Consider the following 23515-nt stretch of genomic DNA (forward strand, 5'->3'; position numbering starts at 1 on the left):
CCGGTATAGAGCGCGAGATTTTACAGCGCCTGGTGGAGATGCTCTTAGGCCATCCGATGTTTTGATTTGTGAGGATTTCCGGTCCAAACCCTGCTTCGCCGACTCAGATGTTCTCTCCCTTCCTCTTCACGCCCACAGCCAACCCCCGCTCTCCCTTCTCCTTGCCCTCAACGCCGATCCAACAGCCGAGTTCTTCATGGAGGAAGCCGACACAGCTGGAGCGGCCGGCGTGCGCGGGGCGTCGGCCAAGCGCGAGCACACCGGCGCAATGAGCAGGGAGAGCGATGGTGGCAGCGAAGGGCAGCCGCAGCCATCGAGGCGGAGGATCTGGGGGCGGAAGCGTCGCTGATCTGCCCCGTGAGGTGACGGGGTTAAGGACTGGCATGTGCGCCTGCGAGTTCTACGATTTGCAAGACAGCCTTTGGCTTCGACCAACCCAGCAACTCAGCTAGGACGTCCACTGGCTCCTCAACGCCGCCATGGACGAGCTCCCGTCGCTCGACCCGGTCGTCTTCGCCAGCAGGTCCTGGCGCAGCAGCATGTCGGAGATCGACCAGCAGGGGGTCCGGTCTCTCGCCCTCTATGGTTTCTTGGGATGCAGGTCGTCCGCGTGTCCATCCTCCCTCCTGCAAGCATCTTGGTGTGGCGAGTGCTTCCAGGTCCTCTTCCCCATCTTCCTATTTGTGTGCACTTCAGCTGTTTGAATGAAAGTCCGTGATTGTGTCAGTGAGGATTGGGTTCTTCTTACATGATTTTTTTGGTTCAAGATGTTCCTAGCACCTAGCTTATAACTATAACTACATGGATGCTTGTTTGCTTGATTGAATTTCACTTTTGGCATTGGCTGCATGAGAAGTAATTTAGTTTTGCTAGAATAAGGCATGACAGCTTCAAGGGCTCAATTACAAGAAATCTTATATAGAACTTCAGATGTAACTAAGATAAACCTTGTATTCTTAAAACCTGTTCATTGGTTTTGTTATAGCAGTCTAATTTAAAATTTGTTTCTATAATTAGTATAAATCTTTACATTCATTTATATTCTCTAGGTTGTCACTCTAAGTTCATTGGTCTTTGAGAACCTTACCATATGTCTTTAGTGTGGCACTTTACTTATTTGGCCTATGAGAACCTCACAAGCCATATATTTCTTGATATTCACACAGCTGAGGAGTTAGAAACTGCTCTAAGGAGATGGTGACACAGGACAAGAGACGTATGCTGAGTGCTAAGGTAGTGTTGTCATCTGGAACAACTTAATTTATTCTTTCCCTAAGACAACACAATTTCATTACTCAAGCTTCTTATGTTTTTTTGGTTAAAAGGAGTCCTTGTATTTTATCTCTGGCTAAGTAAAAAGTCACTTTAAATAGTAATATTCTATTTTCAGACCTATGATTCCTTATTTGTTTGAACATTCTTGACTTAGAGAAGATTCACAGGTTGAGAAATTGGAAACAGAGGTATCTCAAGTGCGAAAGACTTTTGAAGATAAGCAAGAACAAGAAGTAATGTTTTAGGTGCTCTCTTAGTGCCTAGGCTTTATACTGCATGACCTTCTCAACTCTGAAATCCTCTGTGCTTTTTTTCTTGGTTAAAAGTACATGCATTTATTTGCCCATACAGATTTAGGTAAGAATGGAGTCATGCCAATCGATGGATTATTATTCACATACAACAAGTATGTATACCATAGAGCAGTAAGCTTATTTTATATCAGTATGCATGCATGGATTTCATTATCTGTTGAGTAGTATGTGCTAATACCTGCATATATTTTGTTGGCCTATCTTTTAGATTCTATTGGTGACACACACTGCCCATGTGACATGACGCAAGTAATGTTATGTTTGAAATGTGATTTAGGAAGTTCCCTGATTGTGTAAGAACACTAGGAGATTGTTGTATGTATGAATTTGAGCAATTGAATGTATGTTAGTTAACACGAATTTATCATGTCATCTTTGTTAAAATTTTCTAGTCCTATGCTTTTGTCTTGGGTAAAAGAGTAATTTATGTTCTTTCCTACTTTATCTGAATACTTGCAAACCCAGTATTGTGTAATATTTGAAAATTCTCTAGGTTAGTCGATGCATCGATTTTGAGATAATTTATTTTCTGTTATACCATGATAATTTTGGAAAAGATTTTGCTACTATACCTAATGATTCTCAGATTTCATTGTGAACAGTTCAGTCCATTTAAGCTAATGATCAGGAATTGCCTGCTACTTATTTTCAGACTGGCGTTTAGTTGTGATAAAGAAAAAACGGCTAGGGAAGTACATAGAAGGAATAGCATTGGGGGGAATCAAACTGCTCAAGGATCTGAGGGGGCAAATTAACTACTTGAAAACTTCCCCTGGGGATAACTTTCATAAAATGGTTTTAAAATAATGTGCAGCTTAGCTTACATTGTATCCATGATACAAAACTCTGTAAGCAATTCTTCTACTAAGTAGCCTTTTTTTATTTAAAGCTCGGATAACCAGTAGCTAATATCTGCATCTCTATCTTTAATAGCTAGACATATGTTAATAAACTAAACTAGGCTCTGATACAGTTGACCTGTCCAATATCAGTTCCTTGGATATCTACTTATCACTTCAGCATATTACGTGATGCTTTTTTATCCATAGCATGAAAGCTTCGGCGATGTGCACAATTCTTGAGTAAAATCCAGATAACATAATGCCAATGTAGAATAGTGCAAATCTACCTAGCCTAATTTATATTTAACACTATTCTTCTTCAGGATGATATTGCTGTGTTCTTTCTTGGTCTTCACTCTTATCATTCGCGGCAGCATTGTTTTCTGAAACTGGTCCTCCATTGCAAAAGTGGTGTTCGGAGGGTGTCCGTGGGAGTCCCTGTTCGCTATGCCTTCATTGAATGGTCAGCGACATTCTTCCTGCGTTCATGAAGGTGAGGTGTTTTTGTGTGCGTATTCTTTATGGCGTGCTTGGCGGCCTTAATTTCTGGTGTGTTGTGACGGGTGTTCAGTTTGTGACGCACATCTGTGCCTTCTGCGTGACCTTTTCGTCACCTTTGGCCTACTTTGAACTGATCATGCCGGGTAGTTGTTAGTGTCGGCAGGTTTGTCAATGCTGATAGCAGGTGCAATTGCATATCTCCTTGAGATTTGGTTTTATATTTTCAGATCAAGCAGTTACATTCCTAGGTAGTTGGCATAAAAATACATGTTTGGCCGACATTTGATTCTATATTTTCAGATCACACATTTACATGCCTAGGTAGTTGGCATAAAAGTACCTGTTTGGCGATAGCTAGAGCGTACCAAATGTGGGTGTCGGTTACAGAAGCTTTATGTTGAGATTTTTGAGAGCTTGAGAAGGCTACAACTGAGTTTTGAACATGTTGCTTTTTTCTTGCAGGTCATCTGCTAAGGGTAGTGCCAGCGCTCTGTTCAGGGCAGTCTCAAGGTGCATCCACGGCAGGTGGTCCGATATTTGGTTGTGTAGTCATTACCTATGTAGAAGAGCAGTGCCTACTTACTAGAATTTTGTGCCGTCAAAATCTATATTCTATATGTTTGCCGGGCTTCTACGTTAGTTTTTTTCTTTTCAAACAGACTTCTTGTCATGATGTAAGTGATTGTCATTAATTACAAGGTTCTTGGTTCAGCGGAATGAGAGACAAGCACCATATATGTTCCCGCTAAGAAAGGAAATTTAATATATGTGTGTTAATGTTGAGATTAAAATCAGAAAGGAATCTTGCACATCCTGGAAGGATAAAATATTGCTTTTGTGTTTGACACATGACAAAACGAAGACTTGCCAACTACAAGATAGAAAAACCCTCCCGCTGACAGGTGCTCAAATGTCATGGGAGCGAAGCAGGTACTAATTTCCGTTATTCTATGAGCATGAGACTAAATTTGTTGTCTTCGTATAGACCTTAAACTGTGTTTGACATGGACAGAGTAATCTGGGGCTCCATTTTTTGCCATCGATCTATGCATTTGTTTGTATGCCACCTATAATTTCAACTAGCATATCACTTATGCTGTTATGCAGAACAGATCCTTTCATCGTTATTTATGATATTTTATTATTACTTCTCGGAGGCTTTATTTGGTACAGTCAAAAAGTTGTATGATATTACTTTGCAAGTAGACAAGTTGTATAATCTTCGTTTTATTTCTAATTATGATGTTCCTGGGTGAAGCAAGAATTTGGATTGCAATACAACTTTGTTGACTGATTTGTTGCACTTAATTAGTATCTAAATAACATTGTTTTCTTAAATGTATGGTAAATTTTGTAGTAGCATTCCTGATTAGCCTTTATAATCCTCTAGGTATGCATCCGCATAGCAGCAGAAACGCCACGTCCATGCTCCTGGCAGACCACAGCTGTAAGTAGCAGTAGCTACCTTAGGGCATCTCCAACCGGGCGACCCAAACGGACGCGCTGGGCCGTCCGTTTTGGGCCGTTTGCGTGCCCGCCCGGACACGCGGACAGCGCCCCGCGTCCGCGTGTCCGTTTGGGTCGCACGCGGCGCCCAACGCGGCGACCCAAAGAGACGCTACGTGGTTCGTCTTCGCTGCGCGGCGCTGCGCCATGGCAGGCCTCGACGGGACAGCCATGGCGGGAGGTGGAACGCGCGGGAAAGATCCCGCGCGCACCAAGGTTCCCGCGCGCGCGAAACGCCATTGGCGCGCGCTCGCGCCCAAGTTTCCCGCCGGACCGCCGGCTATAAAGACGGCGGCGGTCTCACCCGGACCGCATCACCGTTCTCTTCCCCTCCACCTTCTCCGGCGCCATGCCGCGCACCCTTCGGTCCACATGGGCCAAGCTCTCCCTCGCCGCCCGGGCCAGGTTCCCGCGGACGGACGAGGAGGAGCGCGCGGACTCGCGGTGGGTCGCCGACGACGAGGCGCTCCGCGTCGCTGCCGAGGCGGCGGCAAAGAAGGCCGGTGACGCGGAGATGGGGGAAGCGGCGGCCGCGGAGGGCCGGCACGAGACCCCGGACGGGCTGGTACGCGGCCGTGGAGGAGGGGCGGACGCCGCGGAGGAGCCCGTCGCCGCGGAGGACCTCGCGCTGGCGAACATCAACGCCGCCATCGAGGAGCGTCTCGCCGACCTCACGCGCGTGACGAAGGAGCACGAGGGCATCTGGCGGGCCGGCCGCCGCCGCTTAGGCGACCTCCTCGGCAAGAAGAACGAGCTGCTCGCTATGCGAGCAGCCCGTGACCTCATCCAGATGCCGTCGCCCGAGCGGCGCGCCCGGGAGGATGCTGCGTCGGCGGAGCGCGGCCGGCAAGAGCGCATGCGCCGGCGGCGAGGGCAACCACGAGGCCCGGAAAGCCGGCCGCGTCCGCTCGGAGCGCGCACCGCCGTGGAACGCGCCGCCCTGCAGGAGCTTGAGCTATGCGGGAAGCGGATGGTTCCGCCTCGGGGAGGCGGAGCGCGAGCGCGCCCGAGCTGCGCCGGCGGAAAGGAGGAGGATGATGCCCTCCGTCCAAGCTGCCGAGGCCCGCGAAGCCGCCCGCGCCGCCGCCGACGCCCGCGCCGCCGCCGACGCGCCACCCAGCCCGTAGAAAGGCTGGAGTGGAATCCTCACGCGTACAGGCCGCCCGCGTCGAGTGAAATCCACGGCCCCGACGGCGAGCCGGCGAGGAGTCGCCGGCGAGGCCGCCGGCCCCGTACGTATAGGATAGAAGTAGTAGCTAAAAAAAAAATGTAATGAGTTCTCTATTTAATGAAATATATTACTTATGCCTATGACACGCGGGCCAGGGGCGGACAGCGGGCGGACGCGAGCGACCAGCCTTTCGCGTCCGCGGCCACGCAAACCCGGCCAAGATTTGGGCCGGGTTTGCGTCGTTCCGGACGCCGCGGGCATCCGTTTTAGGGATGGGTCCGCGCGCTGGGCCGGGTTTTTGTCCGGCTGGACCCATCCGGACGCGCGGGCGCGGGATGGGTCGCCCGGTTGGAGATGCCCTTACAACCACTTCCATAGAAGATGCAGTGATCTTATTAGATGAAAGCGTCTGATTGCATAGCAAAGGGCTTACCCCTGGTGACAAACGACTGGAATTAACACGAGTACCGATATCGATGCCATAAACTCTTGCGCGGATCAGCACAAAGGTCTTATCCTTATACACATGGAAACTTGCAAAGCTGGATGTGTACATGGTTGGACCGAACCAGGAAGAGATTACAGCACTAACAATATTTATCAAAGATCAAATAGCTAGTTCTTGGAGCCCCAGAGAGAAAGGCGACGAGAAAGAAAGAGGATTAATAAGCACAGTAAACACTTGAACGACAGATTCAACACCCAGACCCCAGAGAGACGATACAACTCGCAGCTAAAATTAAACAAAGACCTACCTGATCTCCGCATCTTTATTCTACTAGTAATATTGCGGACTGCGGAGCACACATCACATCAATCCGCACTTGCACGAGTACTGCGTCAATATCAGTTCCAGGTGAATGCAACCGGACTGACCACGATGTGCTTGTCACTTTCCCACATGATCTTACCGAATTCCCAAGCCCCCGCCGGCTTCACCACTTGGTTCACGAACTCCACCGTGTAGCTCCTCTGCTGGTTCTTGTTCTTGAACTCGAGCGTCGCCGGCGTCACGCTCATCTTGACACCGTCCGGCGCCACGACCGTCACGTTGTACGTCTCGGTCAGCTGCTCAGAAACCTTGGTCACCGTCCTTGTCAGCGTGCGGACGCGAGTGTGGCTGTCGAAGACGACGACGAAGGAGGGGTAGTTTAGGTTTCCGACGCCGGCGGGGAGAGTCCTGCTGCTGCAGCTGGTGAGTTCTGGGACGAACCGCCGCATCTGCTCCGCCGTGTAGTTGAGGGTGCAGAGGAAGTCCACGTAGTCGTGCGTGCCGGCGTCGTACACAAGGCCAGGGTGGATGGCGCCCTGAGGAAGGACAAGGCCTGCCCCTACCGCGAGCGGCGTCGCGGCGCCGTCGTCGTCGTCGTCGAGGGATCCGTTGTCGACGATGGCAGTCCCCACGTTGTTGACGTTCTTCGCGGTGGTCATCAACGCCGAGCGTACCATGGCTGGCGTCCAGTCGCTGTGCTGCTTCATGATCAGGGCCGCCACGCCGGCGACCTGCGGGCACGCCATGGAGGTGCCGGAGATTATGGCGTACTCATCCTCGCCCGACCACGCCGCCAGTATATTAACTCCGGGCGCCACGATGTCAGGCTTCAGCAGGGCAGGAGCCAGCGCGTTTGGGCCGCGGGAGGAGAAGGCGGCGACCAAGGGCGCGCTGTACCTCCCGGTCACAGTCTCGCACTCCAGCAAGATGCTAGCCACCGGGTACGTGGACGAGGAGATGTACGTCCTAAGGACGTCCCACCCGTCGCGGCTGAGGACGAGGCCCGGAATCTGGAACGTGGACGCGACGAGACCCTCCCAGAGCCGAGAGTCTCTTTCGGCCAGGACGATCCCGGCTGCACCGGCTTTCTGCGCCGACCTGCCGCCGCCGCCGCCTCCGCCGCGGAGGCAGACGACTAGCGCGCCCATGACCGCGTCCGGCGTCAGGTCCTTGGGCCAGCAGGTGCTGTTGACGAGCCTGAAAACAGTCCTCCCTCCGGATTTGAGGTCGAAGAGCGACTGCCCGGTGAGGACGACGCCGTTCCCGAGCCTCAGCTTGGCCGGGAATACCCGATCCTGGGTGGTGGCGCCGACCGTGGTCATCCAGGGCGCGACGTTTGTGACGCTGGAGGCAGCCGGCCCCGCGTTGCCGCCCGACAGGACGACGAATACGCCATGCCGGTCCGCGCCGAACAGGGCGACGGCCATGGCGTCGTCGGGAAAGGGCACGTTGTTGCTTGTGCCGAGGGAGAGGGAGAGTATATCGACGCCGTCACTCACGGCGGCGTCGATAGCCGCCACGATCGCTGAATCTTCGCAGATGGAGTTGCAGGCCTTGTACATGGCGATGCGTGCTTTGGGCGCCATGCCAAAGGCGTTGCCGGCGGAAAAGTTGAGGAGGTTGGCGCCCTGGACCTCGGAGCCGGCGGCCGTGGAGGATACGTGCGTTCCGTGCCCGGAGTGATCTCGAGGCGTGAGGGCGCCGTCGATTTCGGCGGTGAAGGCCCTGGCGCCGACGAGCTTGTTGTTACACAAGCTGCTGCCGTTGAAGCCCTCGGCGTGCTCGCACTTGCCCTTCCAGGTCGACCGGACGGGGCCGAGGCCGGTGTCGTTGAAGCTGGCGCGCTCCGGCCATATCCCGGAGTCGACGATGCCGATGATGATCCCGTCGCCGAAGTCCGAGTCCGGCCAGGCCCCGTACGACGGGTCGAGGCCGAGAAACCCTGGTGACCTGGTGGTGTGGGTGCGGTGCACCCGATCCTTGTACACGCCAGATACGCCGGGAACAAGGGAGAGGCGCCGGGCCTCGTCGGCGGTGAGACGAACGGCGAAGCCGTGCATCACCGTGTCATAGGTGTGCAGGATGTGGCCTGGCGAGTCTGGTGCGTGGGTGGCTACGATGGAGCTGTACCATCGGTCAAGGGTGGCGAACTCGGCGGGCATGGAAACCCGATCTATCTGGACGACATAGGTGCTGGTGCTCGTGTGCGTCGGCGTGGGGGCAGAGTGAGAGTGGGTGGTGGACTGCGCAAGCAGAAGAACAACGAGGACCAGCTGCTTGGGATCCATCGTGTGCGTGTGTTGAGCATAATGCATGGCTATTTATAGGGAGGTCGATCGACCTCAAAGAGCTGCTTGAGCTCCTTTTTTTTTCTCCCTCATTTCTTTGATGGAGACTGCATTGTCTCATTATTCACGCTACCGAGAGGAGAGCAGCGATTGTCACATGCACGCATGATCCATCCTTCCACTTTTTCATATTTTCGGAGTATGTGTCAGCTCACTCTCTCTCCTTTCATATTTTGAAACTTCTGCAGGTTTTGAAGAAAAAGTCTGATTTTGAAACCGTTTGAATATTTGAGTTTATATTAATTGAAGAGAGCTTCAAAACAAGGCCAATATTAAATATATTTTGATAATATTTGAAAATTGACTTTTAAAACCTAATGAAACTTTAAAAAACATGATGACACATGGTGAAATTTTATTGCGAAACAGTTTGCTTCACTGTGTTTTAATATCGTGAATTTTGTGTTTCACCGTACTTTGAACTTGTGTTTCTAACTTCGATGAAAATTTGATCTGAAACGGTTTGTTTCATTGCAAAACATGATGTTTCATTGTGTTTGGGAATTCATGTTTTATATTTCGTTAATTTTGGGTTTGTTGTAAAGATATCATCGAAATGAAAACACAGATTCAAACGGATTGTTATTTTGATAATTATTGTAACATATATGAACCATTTAAATTTAAGCTTGGAGATAAAAAAAATAGTGGAGAGAGAGAGAGAGAGGTGTCAGACTTGCAAGCAAAAGATTCCCCTCTCTCCAAATCTGAAAGCACAAAACAAAAAAAATCAAAGGTTGAGCCATGCATGGGAGAACTTCATTTCTCACCGAGAGTCGTTCTTCTACAGAAATGTCTTTGATGGAGATATTTGCATGCATATATGATGATTAATTAGGGAGCACCAGATTCGCACGCTACGCTAGCACCGGCCACGGCCATATCAGAAGTTGATCACACAACAAAACATACACTACAGGAATGGGGCTATATGTTGAAGGCCGGGAACCCTCGGCGTAGCATGCTTTAGCCGTCGGTGTAGGCTACGCCAAGGACCGTCCTCGGCATAGCTCCTCGGCGTCTAACTCCCTCGGCAAAGCCACTATCTCCGTCGGCGTAGCCCGGCCCTCGGCGTAGCACGCTACGCCGACGGCAAAACCCTCGGCATAGACTTTAAAAAAAATTCCCTTTTTCAAAAAAATTCAAAAAAAAATTGATTTTTTTTTCTATATGCCGACGGCAAAACCCTCGGCATAGAATTTTAAAATTTTAATTTCTTTTACACAATTTTTTTTCTTTTTTTACTTATTTATCTTTCACCCAATACACTTTTAACTCTAACTACACTTAATCTTCTTGGGTCAAATTATAATCATTGTTAAACTTGCTAGTCGGTCACCCATCCTCACACTACTCCAGCCTCAGCACGCTTAACTTCTTGGTTCCATTCGAATGAGCTTCCATTATAGAATTGACACCTCTTGCTGATAATAATAGCATATCAACCCTATTAACCCTTGAACCGTGATGCACACCTCTTTATTTTTGAATTCCAAATAATTACTTAAGTAGACAACAATGAATATATAAGCAATAATAATATTGAATTCAAATAACAATAAAATGATTTGTTTGGTCTTTTTTCTATTTAATATGGAATAATTAATATCTTTAAATCGGAAAATCGAAATTCCAAAAATAATATGTTAAAACGATTAGAAAAATGAGAGGAATCTAAATATAACATCCATATCATCATTTGAACCTAAAAATTAGAGGAATCCAAATATGACGCCCAATTTGCCATGTGGCCAAAACGGCCCCCTCGGGAGATGCGAAATGGCCGTATCGGGCGGGCTGGTGCACCGTTCGCCAACACGCTAAACGGACAAAAATTAGCACATAAAGTGATGTGTTATAGACCTAAAAATATTTTTTGCGGAATTTATTGAGCGACGGAAAGTGTACCCCTAGTTCAAATCCGGTCAGTTTCCAGCGGATTCGGCGGGACACCGCAGGAAGTCGCAAGGATTCTCAGATAGCTAGCGCATACATATGGCATGTGATATGTGGTGCGAAGGCGGTGTCCTACCACTACGCGGAGGTCTCGCGCAATACTAAAATGCGCCCCATGTAGCTGCTTCACAAAAAAACCCGTTTTGGCACCACGAAAATGAAAAAATCATCGCCCATGGGTCGGATTGGAAATCCTCTCCCGGGGCCTTGCTTCCCATCCCAAGAACCACGCACGTGCCATATATGGCCTCGTTCTGACAAACTATGCGCTGTCACAGACCCTTTCCTACTCATTTGCCCTAAAAGCCATAGAACTCCGGACGTGATAGCCCTGTTTGTGAATGGTTTTCCAAAATAATTGTCGTATCCTAATTCCGACTTTTGGAGTGGTTACTAGGACACATAAAATAACGCCATGCGTCTCCGCAGGATTTTCTGACTTCGTTTAAATTGCCATTTGGCCAAAACAGGCCCCCACGGAGATGCGGTATGGCCGTACCGGGCGCGCTGGTGCACCTGTTTACCATCGCGCTAAACGGATAAAAATTAGCACATGAAGTGATATGTCATAGACCTAAAAACATTTTTCCCGGAATTTATTGAGCGACGGAAAGTGTAGCCCTAGTTCAAATCCGGTCACTTTCCAGCGGATTCGGCGGGACACCGCAGGAAGCCGCATGGATTCCCAGATAGGTAGCGCGCACATATGGCATGTGATATGTGGTGGGCGGTGTCCTACCACTATGCGGAGGTCTCACACAATACTAAAATGCGCCCCATGTAGCCGCTTCACAAAAAAAAACCCGTTTTGGCACCCCGAAAATGAAAAAACCATCGCCCATGGGTCAGATTGGAAATCCTCTCCCGGGGTCTTGCTTCCCATCCCAGGGACCACGCACGTGCCAAATATGGCCTCGTTCCGACAAACTATACAGTGTCACGGGCCGTTTCCTACTCATTTGCCCTAAAAGCCATAGAACTCCGGATGTGATAGCCCTGTTTGTGAAGGGTTTTCCAAAATAATTGCCGTATCCTAATTCCGGCTTTTGGAGTGGTTACTAGGACACATGAAATGACGCATGCGGCTCCGCAGGATTTTCTAACTTCATTTAAATTGCCATTTGGCCAAAACGGGCCCCCACGGAGATGCGGTATGGCCGTACCGGGAGCGCTGGTGCACCCGTTTAGCATCGCGCTAAACGGAAAAAAGATTCGCACATGAAGTGATATGTCATAGACCTAAAAACATTTTCCCGAAATTTATTGAGCGACGGAAAGTGTAGCCCTAGTTCAAATCCGGTCACTTTCCAGCGGAATCGGCGGGACACCGCGGGAAGCCGCATGGATTCCCAGATAGCTAGCGCGAACATATGGCATGTGATATATGCTGAGAAGGCGGTGTCCTACCACTACACGGAGGTCTCGCGCAATACTAAAATGCGCCCCATGTAGCTGCTTCACAAAAAAAAACCCATTTTGGCACCCCGAAAATGAAAAAAAACCATCGCCCATGGGTCGGATTGGAAATCCGCTCCCGGGCCTTGCTTCCCATCCCAGGGACCACGCACGTGCCAAATATGGCCTCGTTCCGACAAACTATGCGGTGTCACGGGCCGTTTCCTACTCATTTGTCCTAAAATCCATAGAACTCCGGATTTGATAGCCCTGTTCGTGAAGGGTTTTCCAAAATAATTGCCGTATCCCAATTCCATCTTTTGAAGTGGTTACTAGGACACATAAAATGATGTCATGCCCAGCTCCGCGAGATTTTCTGACTTCGTTTAAATTGCCATCTGGCTAAAACGGGAACCTGAGGACATATAAGAAAGTGATTGAATTGTTTCTATGTTAATATGGTACTGTAGATGATTTAAATATGCATGATTTTGACATAAACGGATAGAGGATGTTTTTTCTGAACATTTTGATACCTCATACGCATTTTTCTGACATCATATGAATTAGTTATGATTTTTACAAATTAGACAAATTTGAAAAATTGCCTACGCCGAGGGTGGCCGTCGGCGTAGCCCTGTCTATGCCTAGGGCCAAAGATATGCTGAGGGCTGCCCTCGGCGTAGACCTTGCTACGCCGACGGCCGCGCTACACTGAGGGTCGAAAGGGCAGGCTGGCCTGGCCGGGCCATACGCCGACGGCCCCGACTTTTGGCCGTCGGCGTATAGCCTGGTGCTCGGCGTAGCCTCCCATTCCTATAGTGATAGTGACAAACCTACTCGATCACATGCAAAACAATACTACTCCATTTCGTTTCTTTTCTTTTATATGGATACTCCATTTCGTCAAAGCTGGCTCCAAATTTTGGGTGCACCCGTCATCGTCTTTCTGGATGAGAAATTCTGTTTGCGAGGTGCATGCTCTCCTCATCCATAGACGACACCCTGCGCCATCAGATTCGACATCCAAGCTTGCATCCATCTGACTCGTCCGTATTTTCACAATCTGGGACAAAACCCCCGCAGTGAAACCTAGCCGCCACACTTACTGTCATACGAAAGTCGCTAACATGAACTTCCAGGCATGATCTCCTCTGTCAATTTCATCATGTGTGGTGGACACGATACAACCGGTGGACACATGGATAAGTAGTCAAGGCCGAAGGGTACGTGAATACCAGTGCTACAAACCATATCACCGGCGAGCGAGAAGCTCACGCTACCCATAACAAGTATCATTGCAGTTTTTTTTTTCCGGGGGGATTACTCCACCAGAATTTTCATTCCCAAAAATGGCTCAAAACAACCAGGATTTACACATGCCAAGTATCATTGCAGTGATCAAGTACAGAACGTCCACGGTTCAAGTAATGTTAACCTCATGGGTCATATACTATAATTCTAACCCTCGATCGGAATCTTTACTTAAACAAGCAACATTGATCGAAGAAAATGTTTGTTGCATTTAATGGACATGGTGAGGTCCAATTTTGACTGATGCTCAAAGCTCATTCTGAATATTTGTTCAATGTATGAGAACGCCCAAAACATTGAAGAAATAATCATTTACTGGTATTTTATGTAGCCATGTAGAAAACAAGCTGCATTATTACCTCTATAAAAACGAAGGCATTTTAGACTGAAATGATATGCATTTTTAAAGAGAAGGCCCCCAGGCCCGGCTTTATATATAAAGCCCACACGGCACAAACCAAATGTCAGGATTACAATTTTCGGATGAAGGAATAATCAGTGGTTGCTTGATGCAGATAAATTTCCATTTCAGATCATTGAGGATGAATTCCAGGGCAGAAACAATTATATAGTTTTGTTTGCACCCTGCATATTCTCTTACAAGCTAGAGGTTCTATCATGTAATACTATGATTGGTGACGCGCGGTCATGCACCCGTTAGCAACGAGATTCGCACGCAAGTGATGCTAATTATACTACTCCCTCCGACTAGATTTACGTGTCGGACACATAGTTCAACCGTTTTTTTTTTTCATTTTGACCCTTCCTTTTCAAAGTTGAAACGATAGATCCCGATCGATCGAACCGACCGTCCCGATCGAGCGGTCGACAGCGGCCACCTGCGATTCGTCGGCCTTCGTCGAGCTCGCCTAGCACCGTCGGCCTCCCAGAGTCGACGATGTCGACGATGATCCCGTCGCCGAACTCCGAGTCCGGCCAGGCCCCGTAGGACAGGTCGAGGTCGAGACCCGGTCCTTGTACACGTCAGACACGCCGTGAACATGGGAGAGCCGCTGGGCCTCGTCGGCGGTGAGGCGAACGGCGAATCCGTGCATCACCGTGTCATAGGTGTGTCATAGGTGTGCAGGATGCGGTGTCGCGAGTCTGGTGCGTGGGTGGCTATGATGGAGCTGTACCATCGGTCAAGGGTGGCGAACTCGGGGCGCATGGAAACCCGATCTGTCTATACGACATAGGTGCTGGTGCTCCAAGGCTTAGGCTTATGCTCGTCAATGGTATTTGTGTGCGTCGGCGTGAGGGTGGAGTGAGAGTGGGTGGTGGACTGCACAAGCAGAACAACGAGGAGCGAGTACCTAAAAAGCTGCTTGGGATCCATCGTCTACCTGCGACGATCGTGTGCGTGTGTTGTAATGTAGAGCATAATGCATGCGAAAATAAGTTGGTTTACCTGGGAGCAAGCGCACCCTATATTAAAAAAATTAATAATTTAGAAAAAAGGTCAAAAAAATTAAATCTTTTTGGGAATCAAAGATGATCATGTATTGTACTCGTATACGAAAGATTCACCATGGAATAACTTCTCTTGTTTCCTGGGTGAAAAAACAGACTTGATGGTCCTATATTAAAGTACTATTCACGCTAGATTCATCATAAATTTGTTTTTTTTTTGGCCAGAAGTCAATGTGAATCATTTTTTGGCCAAATAATTTTATACGAGTACAATACTGGATTATCTTGATTTTCAAAAGGATTCGATTTTTTTTTACTTTATTTAAAATTACGACATTTTTTTGGAGTATATAGGGTGGGCATTGAGAGCACAAAGTGCGGGTCAATAATGCATGGCTATTTGTAGGGAGGTCGATCGACCTCAAAGAGCTGCTTGAGCTCCTTTTTTTTTCTCCCTCATTTCTTTGATGGAGACTGCATTGGCTCATTCACGCTACCGAGAGGAGAGCAACGATTGTCACATGCACGGGACATCCCGTGCAAGGTCCATCTTTCCACTTTTTCATATTTAGGAGTATGTGTCAGCTCACTCTCTCTCCATTCATATTTTGAAACTTCTGCAGGTTTTGAAGAAGAAGTCTGATTTTGAAACCATTTGAATATTTGAGTTTATATTGAAGAGAGATTCAAAACAAGGCCAATATTAAATATATTTTAATAATATTTGAATTTGACTTTTAAAACCTAATATAACTTTAAAAAACTTGATGACACATGGTGAAATTTTATTGCGAAATAGTTTGTTTCACTGTGTTTTAATATCGTGAATTTTGTGTTTCACCCTACTTTGAACTTGTGTTTCTAACTTCGATGAAAATTTGTTCTGAAACAGTTTGTTTCATTGCAAAACATGATGCTTCATTGTGTTTCGGAATTCATATTTTTTTATATTTCGTTAATTTTGGGCTTGTTGTAGATATCATCGTAATAAAAACGCAGATTCAAACGGATTGTTATTTTGATAATTATTCCAACATATATGAACCATTTAACATTAAGCTTGGAGATAAAAAAAAAGAGTGGACAAATAGATGGGAGAGAGAGAGTGAGGTGTACTTGCATGCAAAAGATTCCCCCCTCTCCAAATCTCAAAGCACAAAACAAAAAAAAAATCAAAGGTTGAGCCATGCACGGGTCACATGCATGGGATAACTTCATTTCTCGCCGAAAGAGCAGTTGTTTTGTTCTTGTACAGAAATGTCCTTGATGGAGATATTTGCATGCATATATGTCGATTAATTAGGGAGCAGCAGATTCGCAAGCTACGCTAGCACCGGCCACCCGGCCATATCAGAAGTTGATCGCACAACAAAACATAGTGACAAACCTACTCGATCACATGCAAAACAATACTACTCCATTTCGTTTCTTTTCTTTTTTATGGATACTCCATTTCGTTGAATCTAGCTCCAGATTTTGGGTGCACCCGTCATCACCTTTCTGGGTGAGAAATTCTGTTCGCGATGTGCATGCTGTCCTCATCCATAGACGACGCCCTGCTCCGTCCGATTCAACATCCAAGCTTGCATCCATCTAACTCCGCCGTATTTTCACAATGAGACAAAACCCCCATAGTGAAACCTAGCTGCCACACTTACTGTCATACGAAAGCCGCCAACATCAACTTCCAGGCACGATCTTCTCTGTCAATTTTATCATGTGTGGTGGACACGATACAACCGGTGAACGTGTCTACGTAGTCAAGGCCGAAGGGTACGTGAATACCGGTGCTACAGACCCAATCACCGGCGAGCGAGAAGCTCACTACCCATAACAAGTATCATTGCACTTTTTTTTTATTTTCCACCGAGGGGATTACTCCCCACCAGAATTTTCATTCCCAAAAACGGCTCAAAACAGCCAGGATTTACACATGCCAACTATCATTGCAGTGATCAAGTCCAGAACGTCCACGGTTCAAGTATGGATGTTAACCTCATAGGTCATATACTATAATTCTAACCCTCGATCGGAATCTTTACTTAAACAAGCAACATTGACCGAAGAAAATGTTCGTTGCACTTAATGGACATGCTGAGGTCCCAATTTTGTCTGATGCTCAAAGCTCATTTTGAATATTTATTCAATTTATGAGAACGCCCAAAACAGTGAAGAAATAATCATTTATTTATTAGACATGTAGAAAACAAGCTGCATTATTACCTCTACAAAAAGGAAGGCACTTTAGACTAAACGATATGCACTAGCAGTTACAATTTCCCGATTGAAGGAGTAATCAGTGGTTGTTGCTTGATGCAAATTTCCATTTGAGGATGAATTTCAGGGAAGAAACAGTTGTAGTTTTGTTGGCACCCTGCAGATTCTCTTACAAGCTAGAGGTCCTATCATGTAATACTATGATTAGTGACGTGCAGTCATGCACCCGTTAGCAACGAGATTCGCACGCAAGTGATACTAATTTATACTACTAGTAATTATTTGATCCAATACACATTTAGTTGTTAGTCTTAACTGAAATATGTTACCACTCCTGTGTCTGGAAACGAATTCAGAACTCCGTGTTGGTGACACAAAATCTGATGTAGCTGAAACGGAGTAAAAGAATCCTACTTTTATACTACCTCCATTCCAAGCCTTAAGGCCTATATTTTTTTCAGAAAGTCAAACTATGTCAAGTTTGATCAAGTTTTTATCAAAATCATTAAAATGTAAAACACAAAATTAATATTATTAAATAGATAATGAATACATTTTCATGTGCTATCTTTCAAATATCATATTTGTTGATAGATTATTCTGAAAATTTGGTCAAACTTTATTTGCTTTGACTTTTTTAAAAAATATAAACCTTAAGCTTTAGGATGGAGGTAGTATGTGGCTGGTTTCCAAAGAACCATCTGTGGAGTGCGATAGGCTAGAAAAAAAAAGGGGTTGCAGCTGCCACGTACAATTCTGTCTCGTTTGCTGCCAAGAAACTGAGGTCGCGCAACATCTCACCTGACAGTGCTCATACTCGCGAGAAGCCTGGTACCACTGACGAGCTAGAGAAGCTCACTACCCAGGACAAGTATCATTGCATTGGTCAAGTCCAAAACATCCTCGGTCCAGGTATAGATGTTTACCTGATTGGTCAGATACTATAATCTAACCCGTGATCGGAATCTTTATTTAAAAGACAATCTTTGGATTCCCGGCGCTAGTAAAAATCGTGTCTTGCCCATCGATTATCAAGTGATAATCATGCTTTTTTTTACATTTCACCCAAAGTTATTTTTTCTCAAGGATTATTACGTCACAAGAATTCTCCTTTGATGGTCCATGTAGCTAGGGTGGCCTCTATTCTCTACCCGCTTTCCCATGTAAACAAGCTTTTGGTTTCACCAAGCCTTCGCATGATACTCCTGTGTCACCTACTCCTGTGTCTGGACGGCCATCATTTTATTTGGGAAATCCAGCAAAATGATGCCATGTGTAATCACAATTCCGAACTGAAACCTGTCATTCACAATTCCTGTAGCAACCAAACAAATTCAATATTGAATTCTACTGTCATTTACAATTCCTGTGGCAACCAAACAAGTGTCTATTTCTGGAATTACAATGTAAATGAAATGAATACATGCATTCATTTCAAAATACTACAAATGAAATGAAAACCTGGCTTCCAAACGACTTCTAAGGATAATCGTTACAATTTGGATTGTCAAATCTGCCACCGTAAAAACTACATGGGGCCATTGCCTCCGTTGCCCCTTACACGCTTCATAGAGTAATTGTGTATAATTGGGCCTTTGGATTGGAACATGCGCATCCTTCCATATTCACCCGACAACAGTATTTCAGTTACTCCCTCCATTCACAAATAAGTGCACATCTAGCTTTCTAAGAAATCCACAAATAAGTGTACATCTAGATTTCTTGGTATATTTTTTAGACTAGTCACAATGCATAGTATCATATAGAAGTATCATGTGTATGATACTAATACATGTTACTATCTCCACAATGCATGATATCATATACTAGTATCATAGTCTCTATATATTAATTGTTTTGTAGAATCTCAATGCAAATATGTGTACAAGATTTACTTGACATTATTTTTTATAGTAGTATGTGCTATGATACGGTATCTACCTATGATACTAGTACACTCTCTCTCATCCTTAATTGCACTGCCACATCAGCATTTTACATGCGTGGAATGCATGATACTACCTATGATACTCGCGCATCATATTGATTAATGAGACTATGATTAATGAGCATATTGATTAAGCATCTTTTTGATTAATGAGCATATTGATTAAGGAACGATAAATTTTTTAACAAAAAGTTTAAAGTCTCTTGGAATCCGCGTGCGTCCAGTTATTTGTAGACGGAGGGAGTAGCTAATTAATAACATTGGTCATACACAAAGTTGTTCGGTATGTGCAAAAACATACAACAACTTGCAAATTAGGGTCAACTGGTCCAGGAACTTGGGAGTGAGAAATGCTCTTCTCCCATGCACGAGACGTCCCGTGCACAGGGGTACCATCCATTTGCACCAAGATTAGGAATAGCTTTCTCTCTCTTGTTTGTGGGAAGGGGACCACATGTGGCTAGCATGCAACAAATCTTACTGTTTAACCTGTCACCACGTACCTCTAACTCTGCTCTTATTACATGCTTTTTTAATTGAATTCTAAATTGTGTATGTATTTTATCTTTTAAATTAAATGGCATATTCATATTCCATATGCATTTTTGTGTTCCGAATGACGAGGGCTTAAAAACAACACCAATTTTGAATATATTCTGACAAGTTTCAAATTTTGTTTTTGAAACATGATGATACTCAATGATACCCAGTGAAAAACAATGTGTTCTATCAAGTTTCACTTTGTTCTATACCCCAAAATAAACTTGATTTCGTAAAGTTCTATAAAGTTTCGCAGAGTTTCATAAACATCAAATGTTAAAATTTATTAAAATATAATTAATAGAAATAGATGTATATAATTTTCCACAAACACAAAATATTCGAAACCTGAATATGTAAACTAATGAAACATCATGAATATGTAAACTAATTTAAACATGCACAAGAAATCTCTTTGCTAGGAATACAATGAATTCTAATTCAATTGTCATTTACTTACGAACTAAGATAAATCAAGAGAGAAAGACATTGAAACGTATTTTTTGAAAAAAAAAACAATTTCACTAGATTTCATTAAGTTTTTCATAGTTTCATCAAGCTTAAAAAGTTGATTTCAAAAACTGTCAAAATATGTTCAATATTGGTATTGTTTTGAAGCTCACTTCACGAGGAACCCAAATATGCAAACGGTGTTCCAATTGAAATTTTAGTTTAAAAGCTATCGAAATTTTAAATTTTAGAACAAGTGCTAATGATAGAGAAAGAAGCTAATGCTCTGTTTGGTTGCGCAGAATTGGGGCTCGGAATTGGAATTGAGGGCCAAAAGGCTAATTCTGCTGTTTGGTTGCGCTCGGAATTGGATCTTGGAATTCGGGCCCAATTCCGAGCTCACCCCCGCGCGTGTGTAACTTATCCCTTCCCCAATTCAGAGGTCAGGACCTCTGTATTGGCTCTGAATTGAAGCATAACGCTTCGCTCCGTCCCGCAGGCCTCCTCCTCACCCCCGAGCTCTGCCGCCGCCTCCTCCTTGCCCCCGAGCTCCATCGCCTCCTCCTCTCCCCCGAGCTCCGCCGCCGCCTCCTCGCCCCCGAGCTCTGTCGCCGCTGCCTCCTCGCCCCCGAGCAGGCCAGCTCACGCGAGAGGAGCTCCTCCCGGCTGTGCCGCCAGTAAACATCGCTGCCCCGCCTCCTGTCCCCGCCGGCCAGACGAGCACCGCCGTCGGACAGCTGAGCGCCGCCACAACTACACGACCAGCCCCGACCATCCCCGCGGTCCACAGCCTCTTCTTCCTCTGCCACCGGCGCGGTCCCGGCTACCTCCGCCTCCCCATCATCCTGCACGGCTCCATCGCCTTCCCCTGTGGCCGGCAGGAGGCGGCGCATCTCCCAGCTCCCCTCGCGCGGCTGACCGGGGCCCTCGCATCTCCGGCCTCCCCGCACCAGCTCGGCACCCCGGCACCACGACACGGACACCCCCTCGCCGTCGTTGCTCCACCCGCGCCGCCGGCAGCCCCACGCGCCCGCAGCTCCAGCCCTTCCCCCTGTCCCACCGCGGATCTCGTGCATCCCTCGCCGGCAGTCTGGCGCTTCTCCCTGCCCGCCGCCATCAGAAGAATCTCGGGCATGCCGGCCGGTGCTGATTCAAATTGAAATTTTGCAATTCCACACAATGTGCATCCAAACAAGATTTAGAATTCCATTAATCTTTTGATTCTATAGCTGAATACCACGTGCATCCAAACAACATTTGTGGTATTGAATTGAATTGGTTGATTTGGTTTTCCATTGCCAATTCAATTTAGAGCCCAATTCATTGCAACCCAACACAACATAAGAGATTCTCTACAAAGAAGGAAAAAGAGAGAATGTGGGACATGAAGTGTAAGAGAGACGCTCTCACCTGCGAGCCCGGTGCAAATTCATACAAACTCGTTCCTAGGGGGACGTTGCATTTTTTTAAGGAAAAAGTCCCTGTATATTTCATTATTTCTCTATTGTAGTCGCGGCGTTCCAATGTGATTGACTTGCCACCGGTTGGACAGTGTCGAGCCGACGAGATGCAGGTGGTGTACTGGCATGGGAAGCTCGTAGCTCGTAGCAGGGGACAAGCACCGGCCGCACCGTGACCTGCAACGTGAGATTTAGAGGGTGTGCTCCAGCGCACGAGCCGTGGGAGCATGCCGCCCCGTCCACCAGTCTGTTTCACCACGTCGGCGATGGGGCCTATCAGCACGGGCTCTCACTGTGCGCCTTCCTCCGCTGCCCCTGCCCCTGCTACACCGCCTCTTGCCTCTTGGTCGCCTCTCTTAGAGCATTCCATCGGCAGCCCCAAATAGGCGCCGTCATCTCCCTTTGGAGGACGCCGGCACTGCATCTTCTATTTGGGGAGCTGTTCCCACACCGGCGCCTCCAAACAGGCGGTCCCAATAGAAGTTTTTTTTACACAAACTACATATTATGCTTAGAGTTTCATTTTAATGTCATTCAGAATCGAGGAATGAATAATATTTTCGGGCAAATCCGAGTAAAACATTATTCACTCCTCGACCCCGGATGACATTTGAAACCAGCTTATCTCTAGCCTACTACCTACTGGCCACCCGGCTCTGTAGAGGTGGACGATCAACCGGAGCTCTCTCCCATGCTCTCTACCCTGCTCCTTGATGACCCACAAGTATAGGGGGTGTATCGTAGTACTTTCGATAAATACGAGTGTCGAACCCAACGAGGAGTAGAAGGTGTTGACAAGCAGTTTCGATGAAGGATTCACTGTAAATGCTCACAGACAAGTATTCAGGGGCTTTTGATATAGCAGATGAATTAAATACAGGTAAGTAAAGTGCGAGAGAAATAATTGTAGCGAGTGGCCCAATCCTTTTTAGCACAAAGGACAAGCCGGTTTGTTTACTTATAATGACCAAACGTTCTTGAGGACACACGGGAATTTAGTCTAGTGCTTTCGCTTCATATAGCTGATTAATCTTCATTGTTTTGATAAGTGTTGTGTGGGTGAACCTATGCTAATGTACCGCCCTTCCTAGGACTAATACATACTTGTGATTATACCCCTTGCAAGCATCCGAAACTACAAGAAAGTAATTAAGATAAATCTAACCACAACCTTAAACTCGAGATCCCGCTATCCCTCCCGCACCGATATACCAACGGGGGTTTAGGTTTATGTCACTCGGCAACCCCGCAATTGGCAAACGAATACAAGATGCATTCCCCTAGGCCCATAAATGGTGAAGTGTCATGTAGTCGACGTTCACACGACACCACTAGAAGAATAACACCACAACTTAAATATCACAACATTGAATACTAACCAACATAATTCACTACTAACATTTAGACTTCACCCATGTCCTCAAGAACTAAACGAACTACTCACGAGACATCATATGGAACATGATCAGAGGTGATATGATGATGAATAACAATCTGAACATAAACCTTGGTTCAATAGTTTCACTCAATAGCATCAATAACAAGTAGAAATCAACACCGGGAGAGTTTCCCCTATCAAACAAACAAGATCAAACCCAAATTGTTACAGCGGTGACGAGGTGCAGCGGTGGAGATGGCGGTGATGATGATGATGATGATGATGATGGTGATGATGATGATGGAGATGATGTCCAGCTCGATGGCGGTGACGATGGCGTCGATTTCCCCCTCCGGGAGGGAATTTCCCCGGCAGATTTCAGCCTGCCGGAGAGCTCTTTTCTCTCTGGTGTTCTCCGCCCTGCAGAGGCGGCTGTGACTCTTCGCGACTATCCCCCGGGGCTTAGGTTTTCGGGACGAAGATGTACGCGAAGAAAAGGAGGCGAGAGGGGGTTGTGGGCCTCCTCCTCACAGGGCGGCGCGGCCAGGCCTTGGGCCGCGCCGGCCTATGAGGTGGGCCCACCTCCGGTCCCCTCGGCTCCCCTTCCGGCTCCCTTCGTCTTCCGGAAAAATAGGATTTTTCATATAATTTCCGTCAACCGTTGATCTTCCGAAATATTGCATTCGACGGTGCTTTTTCCAGACAGAATCCTGGCTCC

At 46.7% G+C, this 23515-nt stretch overlaps 1 protein-coding gene across 1 annotated transcript; it reads right to left on the reverse strand.

Annotated features, from left to right (window-relative positions):
* Nucleotides 1–6455: 6455 nt before the first annotated feature.
* Nucleotides 6456–8669, reverse strand: LOC124648454 (subtilisin-like protease SBT1.7). The gene has a single exon (XM_047188222.1). It carries the CDS (start codon nt 8667–8669, stop codon nt 6456–6458), a length of 2214 nt encoding a protein of 737 aa, XP_047044178.1.
* Between the last annotated feature and the right edge of the window lie 14846 nt (nt 8670–23515).

This window comes from Lolium rigidum, chromosome 4 (genome assembly GCF_022539505.1).
Source record: "Lolium rigidum isolate FL_2022 chromosome 4, APGP_CSIRO_Lrig_0.1, whole genome shotgun sequence".
Classification (NCBI taxonomy): Eukaryota; Viridiplantae; Streptophyta; class Magnoliopsida; order Poales; family Poaceae; genus Lolium; species Lolium rigidum.

Bases quoted from the DNA above. Each gene is read 5' to 3' on its own strand.
- LOC124648454 (XM_047188222.1), bottom strand. From the start codon at position 8,669: ATGGATCCCAAGCAGCTGGTCCTCGTTGTTCTTCTGCTTGCGCAGTCC.